General features: G+C 41.0%; 1 protein-coding gene across 1 annotated transcript in view; it reads left to right on the top strand.

Moving 5' to 3' along the window:
• KDM5A (lysine demethylase 5A) overlaps positions 1 to 16,219 on the top strand; it is a gene marked incomplete at both ends in the record, with an annotated part of 106,640 nt that overhangs the window by 8,456 nt on the left and 81,965 nt on the right. Inside the window, 2 exons of the mRNA XM_080706696.1 lie at positions 5,005 to 5,175; positions 11,331 to 11,465. Of these exons, the coding sequence (XP_080562822.1) occupies positions 5,005 to 5,175; positions 11,331 to 11,465 (306 nt within the window). The remainder of the gene's footprint in view (positions 1 to 5,004; positions 5,176 to 11,330; positions 11,466 to 16,219) is intronic.

Below are 16,219 nucleotides of genomic sequence, written 5' to 3'. Positions count from 1 at the left end.
AGTACTGCACAGAAAGACTATTTTATAATTTATTAAGAGATTAACGGAAGCCAGGCTTGGTGGCGCATGCTTTTAATCCCAGCATTTGGGAGGCTGAGACAGGAGGATCGGGGTTCGCAGACAGCCTCAGCTACTTAGCGAATCCCTTTGCAACTTAGACCTTGTTTCAAAATAAAGAATAAAAAATAGGACTGGGGATGTAGCTTAAAGGTAGAATGCCCATGGGTTCCATCCCCAGTACTGCCAAAATAAATAAATAAATAAAGCTGGAGTCTGTGTGGTGGCACACACACTTGTAATCCCAGTACTTGGGAGGCTGAGACAAGAGGATTGTAGGTTTGCAGCTAGCTTCAGCTACTTAGGCCTTCCACAACTTAGTGAGATTCTGTTTCAAAATAAAGAATAAAAGCTGGGTGCGGTGTCACATACTTGTAATGCCAGCACTTGGGAAGCTGAGACAGGAGGATCACAGTTAGCGGCCAGCCTCAGCTACTTGGTGAGGTCCTTTGCAATTTAGTGAGCTCCCGTTTCAAAATAAAGAATAAAAAATTGGGCTGGGGGTGTAGCTTGGAGGTAGAATGCCCTTGGTTCTATCCCCAGCACTGCAAAAAAAAAAAAGAAAAAAAAAAGAAAAAAAATAGTAAAAGCTGGATGTGGTCGTATGCACCTGTAATCCCAGTATTTGGAAGGCTAATGTGGGAGGATTGCAGGTTCAAGGACAGACTCAGCAGTTTAGCAAGATTCTCAGCAACCTAGCAAGACTGTTTCAAAACAAAAATAAGCCAGGTATGGTGGCACATGCCTGTAGTCCCAGTACCTGGGAGGCTTAGATAAGAGGATCACAAGTTTTAGGACAGCCTGAGAAATGTAGTGAGGCTCTCAGCAATCTAGTGAGACCCTATTTTAAAACAAAAAAGGACTGGGAGGTACAGCTTGGAGTCAATTTCCAATACCTCTATACACACACACACACACACACACACACACACACACACACACACACATCTATATGTATTTAAAAAGGGCTGGAAGTGTAGCTTGGAGGAATAATGCTCCTGGTTCAATCCCCAGTACCATTTAAAAAAAATTATGTCATAAAATGTACACACATAACAAAATTTATAATTTTAAGCTTTTTTTGTGGTACTGGGATTGAACCCAGGGGCATTCCAACTCTGAGCTATACCCCCAGCCCTATTTGTACTTTTTTAAAGCAGTCTCACTAAATTGTGGAGGGCCTCATTAAGTAGCTGAGGCTGGCCGTGAACCCACAATCTTTCTGTCTCAGCCTCCCAAGTACTGGGATTACAAGTGTGCCCCCATGCTTGGCCTGAACCCATTTTACTTCCCATTATGGTACTGGGGATGGAACCCAGGGTCATTCTGCCTCCACACCCCCAGCCCTATTTTTTATTCTTTATTTTGAAACAGAATCTCACTGAATTGCAGAGGGTCTCACTAAGTAGCCGAGGCTTGAACTACAATCCTCCTGAATTAGCCTCCCAAATGCTGGGATTACAAGAGTGTACCACCATGCCTGGCTTGTTTGAATCCTTTTTAAATGTACAATTCAGCTGGGCGTGTTGACGTTGCTTGTAATACCAGTACTTGGGAGGCAGAGACAGGAGAATTGCAGGTTTGCAGCCAGCCTCAGCAACTTAGTGAGGCCTTCTGCAACATAGTGAGACCCTGTTTCCAAATAAATAAAAAATAGGTTTAGAGTATATTCCAGAGGTAGAAGGGCCCTGAGATTCATCCCCAGTAGCACATGTGTGCACACACAAAACTACAGTTGAGTGGCATTAAGTATATTCACAATGTATTACAGCTGTCACCACATTATTTCCAGAACTTTCCCTTCCTTTCAGTCCTAATAATATTATACTTTCTGTCTCAGCAAATGTGCTTTTACTTGATAACATAAGCGTGGTCATCCTTTTCTGCTTGGGTTATTTCAGTTAGCTTTATATTTTCAAACTTAATATTGTAGCGTTGTATCAGAATGTCCTTCCATTTTAAGGTCGAATACTGTTGCGTGGTGTATGTGTGTATATCTATACACACATACATGGCAGACACTCCTTGCTCTATAGTGCCACCATGGAAGGTTGGTGCTCCAGGCAGCTACTGAAAAGTGGGTTTCATAGTCCTGCAGTGGAAGTAGCTGCTCCAAGCAACTACTGAAAAATTGTCATAACTCACAGAAATGACTGAGTCAGATACAATGATTTGGAGAAAAATAGGTTTAATAATTGTAATATTATGTGGGACAATTTGGGAGTTGTTAGCTGACAATTCCCCTGACCACCTACAGCCAGTATTTTTTAATTTTTATTTTTTTGGTGGTACTTGGGGTGGAACCCAGGGCTTTCTATACCTCCAGGCTATATTCCCAGACCTATTTATACTTTATTTGGAAACAGGGTCTCACTAAGTTGCTGAGAGCCTCACTAAATAGCTGAGGCTGGTTTTGAACCTGTGCGTCCTCCTGTCTCAGCCTTACAAGCATGGGGATTACAAGTGTGCGCCACCACGCCTGGCTGTCAGTATTTTTATAGAAACTTTAAAGAAGGTATCATAAAGGCTAATCAAAGTAATTGTCATGGGTTACACAAAGTAATTGTCATGGGAAAGTCACTGAGGCAGACATGTGACAAGGTTAGAGGAAGGAGGGGTTAAACATTATTGGATGGAGACAATATCAAAGGCCTGCACTCTATTGATTACATTGGTCCCTTGGAATTTTCTGCATGTGGAAAATCCCACCAGTCAAATACTGTGTATTCAACTTGAGCTGGTTCAAGGTTAATCTCAGTGTGCGATTCTAAAATGGCTCTTAACATTCCACCATTTGACTCTCGTAAATAATGCTGCTGTGAACATTGGTGTGCAAGTCTCCACTTGCATCCTGATTTTAATGCTTTTATACTTTTAGAAATACTTTAGAAATAAAATTATAGGACCATAGGTAACTTTTCTTTTCACCTTTTCCATATGGTAAAATACAGTAGTATATATATTCACAGAGGAGAAATTGATTTCAATACTCTCATGATCTAAGTTCTGTTCTCAGCTAATCTGGAAACTGCCTATATTTTAGGGTATGAGAGCTGTGCATTATAAAGGGGCCTTGTTAAATGAATATTCTTTGTCACCCTCCTCCTTTTTTTATATATTTTTATTGGTGCATTGTAATCATACATCACATTGGAATATAAGACTTAAGAGGATATACAAGCACACATCCATTTAGCCCTCATCCAATCCCCATCCCATTCCCTCCCCTTTCCTCGATCCCATGATTGATTGGTGATTATCTTTGATACATTTGTTTACGTACCTCCTGAGTTTTAAAAAGGTTCCATCCTCCCCCATCCCATCCCCTCTGATTGGTCACCTTAATTGTTTTGCTATAGGGCCCTTTCTATAACTCGACCTCCTCCTGTTACCCTTTTCCTCCTAGTTTTTGCTAACTAGGGGAAGCATCTGGTTTTTATTTTCTGTGATATTTCTCTGTGCATGCCGCATTGCAAGTTTCAATCCCACTCTTGATGGCCCCAGTAGTGGCCTGGCCACCCGTAGGACTCTGATCCCAACTTCGCTGGTTCCAGCATTGGCCTAGGTTCATGAGAGGCCCCGATTTCGGCCTTGCTAGCCCCCACACCAGCCTAACCCCTCAGCTGGTTCAGATTCCGGCCTTGGAGGCCCCAGCACTGGCCTTGCCTCACGGCAGGTTCCAATCCCGGCCTTGCTGGCCCTGGCACCGGACTAACCCATCAGCAGGCTCCGATCCTGGCCTCGGAGGCCCCAGGACCGGCTTTGCCTCATGGCAGGCTCCGATGCCGGCCGCTGGCCCCGGCACCGGCCTAACCCCTTGGCAGGCTCCGATCCCAGCCTCAGAGTCGCCCTCCTCCTTGATATAGTCTCTGTTGTATACTAGTAAATCTGCTGTAATCTGTTATTTCCTCATCATTCTTTCATAGTCCTTCATCTGTCTTTATGTGTATATGTGTGGTGCTGGGGATTGACCTAGGGCCTCATGCATGCTAAGCAAGTGTTCTGATTCAACTATATACTCCTATTTTTTTCTTTTTGAAAAAAGCTATATCCTCATTTTTTGAAACTGTCTCCTCAATCATGGTTTGCTGGACATTTTTGTTAAATTTCTATAAGTTTTTGGTGTAGTTTCTAATTTGAGGACTTTCATTCTCCTCCATTATATTACTTATATTTTATTCTCATGTCTATTATTTATTTATTTACTTATTTTTTGGTGGTACTGGGGGTGGAACCCCAGAGGCTTTCTACCTCCAGGATATACTCCCAGACCTATTTTTATATTTTATTTGGAAACAGGGTCTCACTAAGTTGCTGAGAGCCTCACTTAAGTTGCTGGGGCTGGCTTCGAACTTGTGTGATCCACCTGTCTCAACCTCCCAAGTGTGGGGATTACAAGCATGCACCACCACGCCCATGCCACGCCTGGCTTGTTTTTATTCTTAATTCATATTGTTCTGCAAGGATATATATATGATATACATATATATGTGTGTGTGTGTGTGTGTGTGTGTGTGCGCGCGCGCGCGCTCGCTAAGTTTTCTCAGTGCATAATTACAAAGTATAGATTTATTATTATTTTTTTATATTTTGTAGTACTGGGGATGGAACCCAGGGGGATTCTACCTCCAAGCTATACCCCCAGCCTTATTTTTTATTCTTTATTTTGAAACAGGGTCTTACTGAGTTGCAAAGGTCTTCTCTAAGTAGCAGAGGTAGTTTGTGAACCATCATCCTCCTGTCTCAGTCTCCTAAATGCAGGAATTACAAGTGTGCGCCACCACGCCTGACTTGTTTCCACTATCTTAAGTGTTGACAAATGTCATTTTGGTAACATATTTGTTGAAAAGAAGTTTGAAATCTTAGCCCAGAGTAATTTTTTATCTTTAGCAGACAGGATATTGAATCTACCTTTCTTCCCTTAAATAATTTCTACTTTCTTTTCAGGTTGTTGCCAACAAAGGAGGTTTTGAAATGGTCACCAAAGAGAAGAAGTGGTCTAAAGTGGGTAGCCGTTTGGGATATCTTCCAGGAAAAGGAACTGGGTCTCTTTTGAAATCACACTATGAAAGAATTCTCTACCCATATGAACTTTTCCAATCTGGTGTCAGCCTTATGGTGAGAATACATCATTGTTCTTTGAGCATATAAGTTCAGTTTACCAACTATACACTTTAGACTGTGTTCGACATAAGTTATTTATGCATATAAGGTAGAATAGATTTTTCTAGGCACTAAAATATGGGAGAGCAAGGTGTATATCATCGTTTAAAGAGCATAGTGAAGGGTGACATCCACGGAATTGTCAAAAAACAAAATCAGATGCTTTCCCAAATATGTGAAAACTAGGGAGAAATGGGTAGTAGGAAGAACTAGTTGAAGAATGGGCCCTATAGAGGAGCAATTAAGGTGATGTATCTGAGGGGTTGGGAGTGGGGAAGATGGAAACTCTTTAAAGCACGTGATGTACTTAAATATATCAATCACTAAGTCAAGCATGGGATCAAGGGAGGAGGAGGGAATGGGATGGGGATTGGATAAGGAGGGCTAATTGGGTGATGTGTGGTTGTATAGCCTCACAAGTCTTGTATTCCTTTGAGATGTTTGATTACAGTGCACCAATAAAAATATATTTTAAAAAAAGCATAGCTTTTTTTTTTAAGCCAGGCGTGATGGTGCAGTGCACACTAGTAATCCCAGTACTTAGTGAGACCCTGCTTCAAAATAATAAAAAATAGGGCTGGTGGTGTAGCTTGGAGGTAGAATGCCTCTGGGTTCAATTTCCAGTACTGCCAAAAAAAAAAAAAAAAAAAAAGAATAGGTTTTTTTTTGTTTGTTTGTTTACAAGTTAAGCGATAATGAATATGAAGGGTGTTTTCTTATTAAGTTAAAATGAGTCAGCATAGCCGGGCGTGGTGGCGCACACTTGTAATCTCGGCGCTTGGGAGTCTGAGACAGGAGGATGGCACAGGTTTGAAACCAGCCTCAGCTACTTAGTGAGGCTCTTAGCAACTTGGTGAGACCCTGTTTCCAAATAAAATATAAAATAGGTCTGGGAGTATAGCCCAGAGTCAGCATAGCCGGGTGTGGTGGTGCATGTTTAGAATCCCAGCATTTGGGAGATGGAGACCCGGGGATCACATTTCGGGGACAGCCTCAGCTACTGAGTGAAACTCTTCGCAAATCAGTGAGACCCTGTTTCAAAAAATAAAGAGACTAAAAAAATAGCACTGGGTGTGTAGCTTGGAGGTGCATTGCCTCTGGGTTCCATCCCCAGTACCACCAAAAAAAAAAAAAAAAAAAAAAAAGTCAGCCTGGCGTGGTGGCAAGTGGCTGTAATCCCAGCATTCGGGAGGCAGAGACAGGAGGATCGTGGTTCACTGACAGCCTCAGCTACTACTTAGTGAGACCCTTTCCAACTTAGTGAGATCCTGTTTCAAAATAAAGAATAAAAAATAGGGCTGAGGGTGTTGCTCAAAGGTACACTGCCCCTTGGTTCCATCCCCGGTACTGCAAAGAAAAAAAAAGCCTGCATTGAGTTAAGCTTTTTGAAAGATTTCTTCGTTTTTTTTTCCTGTATATTTTTTATGGTAGTATTGAGACATAATTTATGTACCATAGATTTTACTCATTATAGATGCACATTTAGTAAATTTTAATAATTTTATACATTTATGCATAATCACCAGAATCCAGTTTTAGAGCACTGCAGTCATCTAAAAACAGTCCCTTGTATATATTGGTAGTTAGTTTTTGTTCATACCCTCAAACCTGGGTAACTCCCAGTCTACCTCTGGCTCTAGTTTTTTTTTTTTTTTTTTTTTTTTTTTTTTGGCGGGTCTGGGGATGGAACCCAGGGGTAGTGTCCCTCCGAGTTTACACCCCTTGCCCTATTTTTTATTCTTAATTTTCATAGAGGTAATGATAAGATTTTGTGTCTTATGCCTGACATGGTGGCGCATGCCTGTCATCCCAGTACTTGGGAGCCTGAGACAGGAGAATCAGGTTCGAGGACAGCCTCAGAATGTAGTGAGACTCCATTTCCCAAAGACTAGTGGTGGTGTACATCTTTTCATATTTATATTAGTCACTCATATATCTTCCTCAATGAAATGTTTTAAAAAAAGATTGTTTTATGCTTGTAAGAGTTTGTTATATATGAAAGATTCTTTACTATATAAATACATACATATATACATATACATGACTTGCGAATGTTTTCTCTAAAACATTTTTATAATGGTATCTTTTTTAAGGAAAAATTATTGTTTTTTTCTTTTTATGTCATACTTTTGATGTCATTAAGAAATTTTTCTCTACCACAAGGTCACAAAGATCTTTGTTTTCATCTAAAAATTTTACAGTTTTAGTTTTTCTAGTACTAGGGATGAAACCTAGGTGCATTCACCTTTGAGTGACACCTCCAGCCCTATTTCTTTATTGTTTATTTTGAAACTGAGTTGCAAAGGGCCTCACTAAGTAGGAGCTGAGGCTGTCTTTAAACCATGATCTCCTGTCTTAGCCTCCCAAATGCTGGAATTACAATCGTGCGCCACAAACCAGCTCCACAATTTTATTTTTTGGTACTGAGGACTGAACCCAGGGGCATTCTACTTCTGAGCTACAACCCCAGCTGTATTTTTTATTTGGAACAGGGTCTTGGTAGGTTGATGAGAGGTTTACTACTTGCTGAGGCTGTCTTCGAACCTGTGATCCTCCTGCCTTAGCTTTCTAGTACTGGGATTGCAGGTATGCAATACCAAGTCTGGCTAAGTTTTACAATTTTAGTATTTGTCTGCCTGCCTGTCTATCTAGCTAATCTATTATTTATTGATTGGTTGATTAATTGGTTGATTGACTGTACTGGGGATAGAACTCAGGCATCCTATGTCTGAGCTACACCCCCAGCCTGATTTTTAAAATTTTTTATTTGCTGAATTACCAAGGTTAGTCTTGTATCTGAGATCCCTCTGTCTTTGCCGCCCAATTACTAGTAGTATAGGCATTGGATACCATGCTTAGCTTTTAGATTTAGGTGTATGATACATTTTGAGTTACTTTTTTATTTTGCATTTATAGAGTGAAGTAAAGGTGCAAATTAACTTTTTTTTTGTGTGGGAGCATATAGAAATACTCGTACTAGCACCATTTCTTTAAAAGGAACATAATCAAGACAGGTGTGGTAGTGCATGCTTGTAATCCCAGTACTTGAGAGGCTGAGAAAGGAGCATTGCACAGGTTCGAAGCCAGCCTCAGCTACTTAATGAGGCTTTCAGCAACTTTGTGAGATCCCGTTTCCAAATAAAATATAAAATAGGTGGGGAGTGTAGCACAGAGGTAGAGGGTCCCTGGGTTTCATCCCCAGTACCAAAATAACAACAACAACAACAACAACAAAAAGAACAAAATCTAACGCCGGGCGTGGTGGCGCAATCTTGTAATCCCGAGACAGGCGGATCGCGCTGGTTCGAAGCCAGCCCTTCTGGCTTAAGAGACCCTGTTTCCAAAAATAAAAAAAGTTTAAAATAGATCTGGGAGTGTAGCCCGGAGGTAGAAGGGCTTCCAGGAACCCCAGTACCACCAAAAAAAAGAAAAAGAAAAAAAATAAAAGAACAAAATGGAGCACCTTTATAATCCCAGTACTTGGAAGTCTGGGACAGGAGGATCGAAAGGTCATAGCCAGCCTCAGTTACTTAGTGAGGCCCTCCACAACTTAGTAAGTCCCTGTTTCAAAATAAATGATAAAATACAGGGCTGGGATTGTAGCTTAGAGGTAGAATGCCTTTAGGTTCAATTCCCAGCACTGCCAAAGAACAAAACAAAACAAAAAAACCCCGTAATTTTCTCACTGATTTACCTTGGAAACTGTTGAAAATCACTTGACCATAGGCTGGACGTGGTGGCGCACGCTTGTAATCCCAGCATTCAGAATTCGGGAGGCAGAGACTGGAGGATCGTGGTTTGCAAACAGCCTCAGCTACTACTTAGGTCCTTCACAATTTACTGAGACCCTGTTTTAAACATAAAGAGGACTAAAAAATAGGGCTGGGAGTGTAGCTCATAGGTAGAATGCCCTTGGGTTCCATCCCCAGTACCACAGGGGGGGAAAAAAATCACTTGACCATAAATGTGTGAGTTTATTCCTAGATTTTGTATTGTTCAGTTGATCTATAGAGGCCCCCTTTACAGTTTTACTTACTGTGTTTTTACTTATCCTGCTTAACCATGGTCTGAAAATATTAAATGGAAAATTCCAGAAGTAAACATTTCATAAGTTTCAGATTTTGTGCCATTCTGAGTAATCTTGTGTCCTCCTGGCCTGGATGTGGATTACTTCTTTGATCTATATTTAATAGGCTATCTCAATTATACATCTGCTGTTGTATCAAGTAAATGGCCACAAAGTGCACTATCAAGTAAGGTTAGTATTGCTGGCTATCAGATAATGCCAGAGAGAAGCTGTAAAACATTTCCTTTATTGACAAGATAAAAGTTTGATAATTTGAGTAAGAAAGATACATTCACATAACCTTATTCATTTATTTTTGTGATACTGGGGATTGAACCCAGGGGCATTCTACCTTGAGCTATACCCCCAGCCGTATTTTTATTTTATTTTTATTTTTAGTTTGAAACAGGTTCTCACTAGGTTGATGAGAGTCTTACTACTTGCTGAGGCTGTCCTTGGACCTGAAATCCTCCCGTGTCATTCAGTTTTCTAAGTACTGAGGTTACTGGAGAATGCCCTCTCACCCAGCTCTAACTTGTTTATTGTCTTTGTTTGTTTCTTTATCTATTTATTCATTTTGTGGTACTGAGGATTGGATCCAGGGGCATTCTAACTCCAAAATATACCCTTAGCCCTCTTTACTTGTTGTTTTGAAACAGGATCTTGCTAGGTTGCCGAGAGTCTCACTGTTGCCGACTTGATCTTGGGATCTTTCGTTCTCAGCCTCCCAATTACTGGGATTATAGGTGTATAGCTACATAACTTTTATTATAATGTATTGCTCTGACTGTTCCATTTTTATTATTGTTAATCTCTTACTGTGCCTACTTTATAATTTGAACTATCACAGGTATATATGTATAGGAAAAACAGTACACCTAGGGTTCAGTACTTTCCACGAGTGTAGGTATTCATTGGGAATCTTGGAACAGTGCTTTACCAATAAAGGGGCCACCGTCATCATGTCTGCCTCAACGCCAGTACCACACTGTCTTGACTCCGTAGCTGTGTAGTAAAATTTGATACTCAATAGTGCAAGTCCTTTGTTCTTTTTCAGAATTTCTGAATAATTTTTGTTTCCATATACATATTAGGATCAGCTTTCAATTTGCACCAAGAAATGAATTGGGATTGCCTTGAGTCTTTAGATCAATTTGAGGGAGAATTGCTCTCTGGTTTCATGTGTAAAATTAGAGATTTATTGACACTGTATTATTTCTCAACTGAATCTCTGGGAATTGAACCTAGGGACATTCTACCTCTGAGCTACACCACCAGCACTATTTTTTATTGTTTATTTTGAAACAGGGTCTTAATAAGTTGCAGAGGGCCTCACTAAGTAGGTAAAGCTGACCCTGAATCTTCAATCCTTCTATCTCAGCCTCCCAAGTATTGGGATTACAAGCATCTGTTTGTAATCTGGCTTTCAGTATTGATTTTTTTTTTTTTTTGTACTGGGGATTGAACCTATAGGCAGTCTACCTCCAAACTACACCCCCAGCCCATTTTATTTCTTTATTTGGAAACAGCATCTCATTAGGTTTCTTAAAGGCTCCCTACATTGCTGAAGCTAGCTTTGAACCTGTGATCCTCTTGTCTTAGCCTTCCAAGTACCCAAGTACTGGCATTACAAGCGTGTGCCACCACGCCTGGCCAGTATTGAATTTTTTTTTTTTTTTGGTGGTACTGGAGATGGAATGGAACCCAGGGGCCTTCTACCTCTGGGCTACACTCTCTGACCTGTTTTGTATTTTATTTGGAAACAGGGTCTCTCTCTCTCTCTTTTTTTTTTTTTTTTTGGGTGGTACTGGGGTTCCTGGAAACCCTTCTACCTCCAGGCTACACTCCCATACCTATTTTATATATATATATTTTTATTTGGAAACAGGGTCTCTTAAGCCAGAGAGGCTGGCTTCGAATCAGCGCAATCCTCCTGTCTCTGCCTCCCAAGTGCGGGGATTATAAACCTCCGCCACCACGCCCAGCTATCAGTATTGAAATCTTACCAATGAATCTTTTCTCTTTTTGTGCTCTGATCTTTCAGGGTGTACAGATGCCTAATTTAGATCTTAAGGAAAAAGTGGAGCCTGAAGTTCTCAGCACTGAGAGCCGAACTTCCCCAGAGCCAGGCACAAGAATGAACATTCTACCAAAAAGAACAAGACGTGTCAAGTCTCAGGTATCATTGTCTCTGGTCATTTTTTTGTTTTTTAAATGGTTTGGTACTGGGGTTTGAACCCAGGGGCATTCTACCTCAGAGCTATACCCCAGTCCTTTTTCTTTCTTGTTTAGAAACAGGGTCTTACTAGATTGCTGAGTGACTATGTTGCTGAGGCTGGTTTCAAACTGTGTTCCTCCTGTCTCAGTCTCCCAAGTACTGGGATTACAGGCCTGTACCACCATGCTCAGCTTCTGGACCATTTTTAATAGGAGTTTCAAGTGCATTACCTGTGCAAAATAGTTTTCTTGTTGTGAGTGGCATTCATATACTGTTCTTTTAACACTTGAAGAGATGTATCTTAGTGAGACAGGGTCTCTAAGTTGCTGAGGGCCTCACAAATTGCTTAGTCTGACCATGAACCTGCAATTCTCTTGTCTCAGCCTCCCTAGTACTAGGATTAAAAGTTGTGTCACCATGCCCAGCTTTGAGCTGTTGTGTTTTTTGTTGTTGTTGTTGTTGTTGTTGTTTTGGTATTGAGGATTGAATCCAGGGGCATTCTACCTCCGAGCTACATCCCCAGTCCTAGTTTTTATTCTTTATTTTGAAACAGGGTCTCACTAAGTTTCAGAGGGCCTCACTAAGTAGCTGAGGCTGTCCACAAACCATGATCCAACAATCTCAGCCTCCCGAATGCTGGGATTACAAGTGTGCGCCACCACGCCCGGCTCCTAGTTACTTTTTCACCTGTTTTCATAGATGTCTTAAAAGTTGTATTTTTTAAAGGCTTTTAATGAAAACAAGTCTGTAAGCTGTGAGAGTGAGGTGCCCTCCAAATTTTGAGATTCGACCCATTTAAATTAATGTAAAGAGCTGGGCATGGTGGCACACGCTTGTAATCCCAGCGCTTGGGAAGCTGAGACAGGAGGATCCTGCGGATTCGAAGCAGTGGCTACTTAGTGAGGCTCTCCGCAACTCAGTGAGATCCTCTTTCCAAATAAAGTATAAAATAGGTCTGGGAGTGTAGCCCAGAGCTACACTCAGTACACCCCCAGTACCACACACACACACAAAAAAATCTATCTATCTATCTACACACACACACACACACACACACACACACACACGCACACGAGATACAGAGAGATATGATGCCATTTACTGATATATTTTCTGGTACTGTGGGTGGAACCCAGGGGCTTTTCTACCTCCGGGCTATACTCCCAGACTCATTTTACACTTTATTTGGAAACGGTCTCACTGAGTTGCAGAGAGCCTCACTAAGTAGCTGAGGCTGGCTTCGAACATGCGCAATCCTCCTGTCTCAATCTCCCAAATGCTGGGATTACAAGCGTGTGCCACCACGCCCGGCTAGAAGAGATCTCTTCATCATACCATTTCTGCCTTTCTTGTTCTGAGTTTATGCTCACTGAGAAACTCGGATTCTAAGGTACTTTGGTAGCAGAGAGATAGATATCCTGGATAGGAATGTGAATTTAACGGAAATTTAAATTATAAATTTGTGAGCTTTGGTTTAGTCCTTAGGTAATTTTTTAATAGTGTGATTAATTGCAGAAATTGTAATCCTTGTTGGATTTACAGTGATGATTGCATTTTAGAACCTGGAATGTTGAGAAATAACTTCTTTGGCCAGGTGATACAACTTTAGAGTTCCTCAGTACATCTAATCAATTGCTAGCTTGTGATGATATTCTCTCTTGATTATCTCCTGTAACCATGCAAAGCTCCCTCTTTCCCTCCCTTGTTTTTCTTTCCTTCTTTGGCATTCTACCTCTGAGCTCTACCCCTGGCCTTTTAAAAAAATTCTTTATTTTGAAATGGAGTCTCACAAGTTGCTGGGTGTTTTGCTAAGCTGCTGAGGTTTGCCTTGAACCTGTGATCCGGTTCTGGCCTCCCAAGTGCTGGGATTACAGGTGAGTGCCACCATGCCTGGCTGCATGTGCTCCTCTCTCTTTCTTCCTCCCTTTCTCTCCTCCTCCCTTCCTGTGCCCTTATTCATATGCTGAGGAATCAAATCCAAGGCCTTTTGCCTGCTAGGCAAGTGCTTTACTGCTGAGCTACACCCTAACTGTTTGCCTATCTTTAATTGCTTTTCTTTATATATTTGTAAAAATAAGAAGCACATAGAATTCTCTTACTGCTGGTGCACGCTTGAAATCCCAGCATTCCGGAGGCTGAGACCCAAGGATTGTGGTGTGCAGACAGCCTCAGCTACTTAGCCCCTCCGCAACTTAGTGAGATCCTATTTCAAAATAAAGAATAAAAAAAAAAAAAAAAAAAAAAGGCAGAGGATGTAGCTCGGAGGTCTAATATCCCTGGGTTCCATCCTCAGACCCGCAAAAAGAAAAAGAAAAAATAGAATTCTCTTACCTGTTTTAATAATTGTCACTTCTGTGAAATTGTTTGCTGTTAGGTAAAACACTAGAGCTATTTCAAGATTTTAAATTAATATAGTTTTTCAATTTCATTGAAACTTCACTGTCCCAAGTTATCATATAATTTGTGATTCTCAAATTCTGTGGACCCCTTTTCAATTTTCATCTTCCTTAATCTCTGGTCATATGTATTTAATATGGTTGTTCACTCCTTGCCTTGAAATTCTGGTAATTTGATTTTTCTTTGGCTTCTTTACTACCTCTCTTTTGGCTTTTCTCTTTATTTACCCTGTGACCATTTCTTAGTTATATTGTTATCTCTTTTCTGTGCTTTATTTTGTGTATTCATTTTTTCTGTCTTCATTTTCTTTAGCTGTCTCAGCTACGCTCCAATTTAAACTACTGTCTTTATGCTCAGAACCCCTAAAAATGTCTTGACATCCACACTACTCTTCTGTTTACTGGGGGCATGTGTCTGTGTGTGCATCTATTTATGTTATTTGTATTTCTTATTAACCTCAGCACAGTGTATTCCCAGTTTAATATGTCTCAAACATTTATTACCACTTTTTGTGTGTGGTACTGGGGATGGAACCCAGGGGCATCCTAACTCCGAGCTACACGCCAGCCTTATTTTTTTATACTTTGTTTTGAAACAGGTTCTCGCTGAGTTGCAAAGGGCCTCATTAAATAGCTGAGGCTGTCCGCCAACCCAATTCTTCCTGTTTCAGCTGTTCAAATGCTGGGATTATAAGCGTGCACCACCACGCCTGGCTCTATTTACCGCTTTTTTAGAATCTCTTTTTCCTTTAATATTTTCTAGCCTAGAGATATTGATAAACACAGCTTTCCAAATAGTCTTTCAAACAATAAACAAGTTATGGAACTTATCTTGCGCCTTTATCTCTTTTGCATCACTTGCAATAGTTTTATTTTCTGTCACTTCACTGGTATATAGAGTTCTTTGAGAGCTAGGGTTGTGTTTTGTCTGTCAAGAAATACTAAACTCTAGCCGGACGTGGTGGCTCACACTTGTAATCCCAGTACTTGGGAGGCTGAGACAGGAGGATCACAAGTTCACGACCAGCCTCAGCTACTCAGTGAGGCCCTCAAAAACTTAGTGAGGCCCTGTTTCAAATTAAAAAATAATAATAAAAAATAGGACTAGAGGTGTATCTTAGAGGTAGAGTACCTTTGGGTTCTATCCCCAGTACTGGAAAAAAAATTATTAAGCCCTTAGCTGGGAGTAAGATACTACACCCATCGCTGGGCGTGGTGGCGCGTGCAATCCCAGGAGGCTGGGGCAGGAGGATCACAGGATCAAGACCATCCGCGGTATTTTAGTGAAGCCCTGTTTCAAAAATGAAAAATAAAGCAGGGTGTGGTGGCTCACACTTGTAATCCCAGCATTTGAAAGGCTGAGACTGGAGGATCAAGGTTTGCAGAGAGCCTCAGCTACTACTTAGGCCCTTTGCAACTCAGTGAGCCCTATTTCAAAATAAAGACTAAAATATAGGCCTGGGGGTGTAGCTCGAGGTAGAATACCCCTGGGTTCCATCCCTATTACTGCAAAAAAAACAAACATAACCTTGAATTCATATACCTCTGAGTTTCATTACCTAGAATGACAAAAAATAAAGCCAAACCAATATACTTCTTTGCTTTTTAATAGTAATCAGAGTAAACTCTGAGACAGAATAAATAACCTGCTTTTAAATCATTTTTTAAGCTAGTGCTTTTGTGCATGGGGGACTTGGGGTACTGGGGGTTGAATCCAGGGGCATTCAACCTCTGAGATGCACTCACAGCCCCCCGTTATACTTTTGTTGGTGCATTGTAGTCCGCATGCTACTGCAGTTCATAGTGATAGAGACATACATGCACACGGCACTTGGTGAGTCCTGCCTCCCCCCTTCTTCCACATTCCTCATCCCCCTTTCCCATACAGGGTATTGAGGTTGACATTAGTATTCTTTCATATTTACATAATGTCTGTGGAAGCGATTCCTTCACTGGTTCTCTCCCCCCCCCTTCCTCCAGACCACCTCCCTGGCTCCCTGGAGTTTCTCCTTCATTATCTCAGTCCCCCTGACATTCTCATTGTTCCCTAGGCTCTTCATCTGAGAGAAAACATAATGACCCTTCACTTTCTTTCGCTGTCTAATCTCAGTTAATATTCTCCAGGTCCCTCTGTTTTCCTGCAGATGTCATTATTTTGTTCTTCTTTATCCCATTCTTCCATTGATGAGCACCTAGGTTGGTTCCATAATTTGCTTATTGTGAATTGTGCATATATTACTATAATTTTCTGATTTCCGTCCCATTGGAAAGATACCCAGGACGGGTATAGCTGGACCTTTATTGTTTTTATCTTTGTGT

This window comes from Muscardinus avellanarius (assembly GCF_963383645.1).
Source record: "Muscardinus avellanarius genome assembly, chromosome: 11".
Taxonomy (NCBI): domain Eukaryota; kingdom Metazoa; phylum Chordata; class Mammalia; order Rodentia; family Gliridae; genus Muscardinus; species Muscardinus avellanarius.
This window is presented reverse-complemented; position numbering and strand designations above follow the sequence as displayed.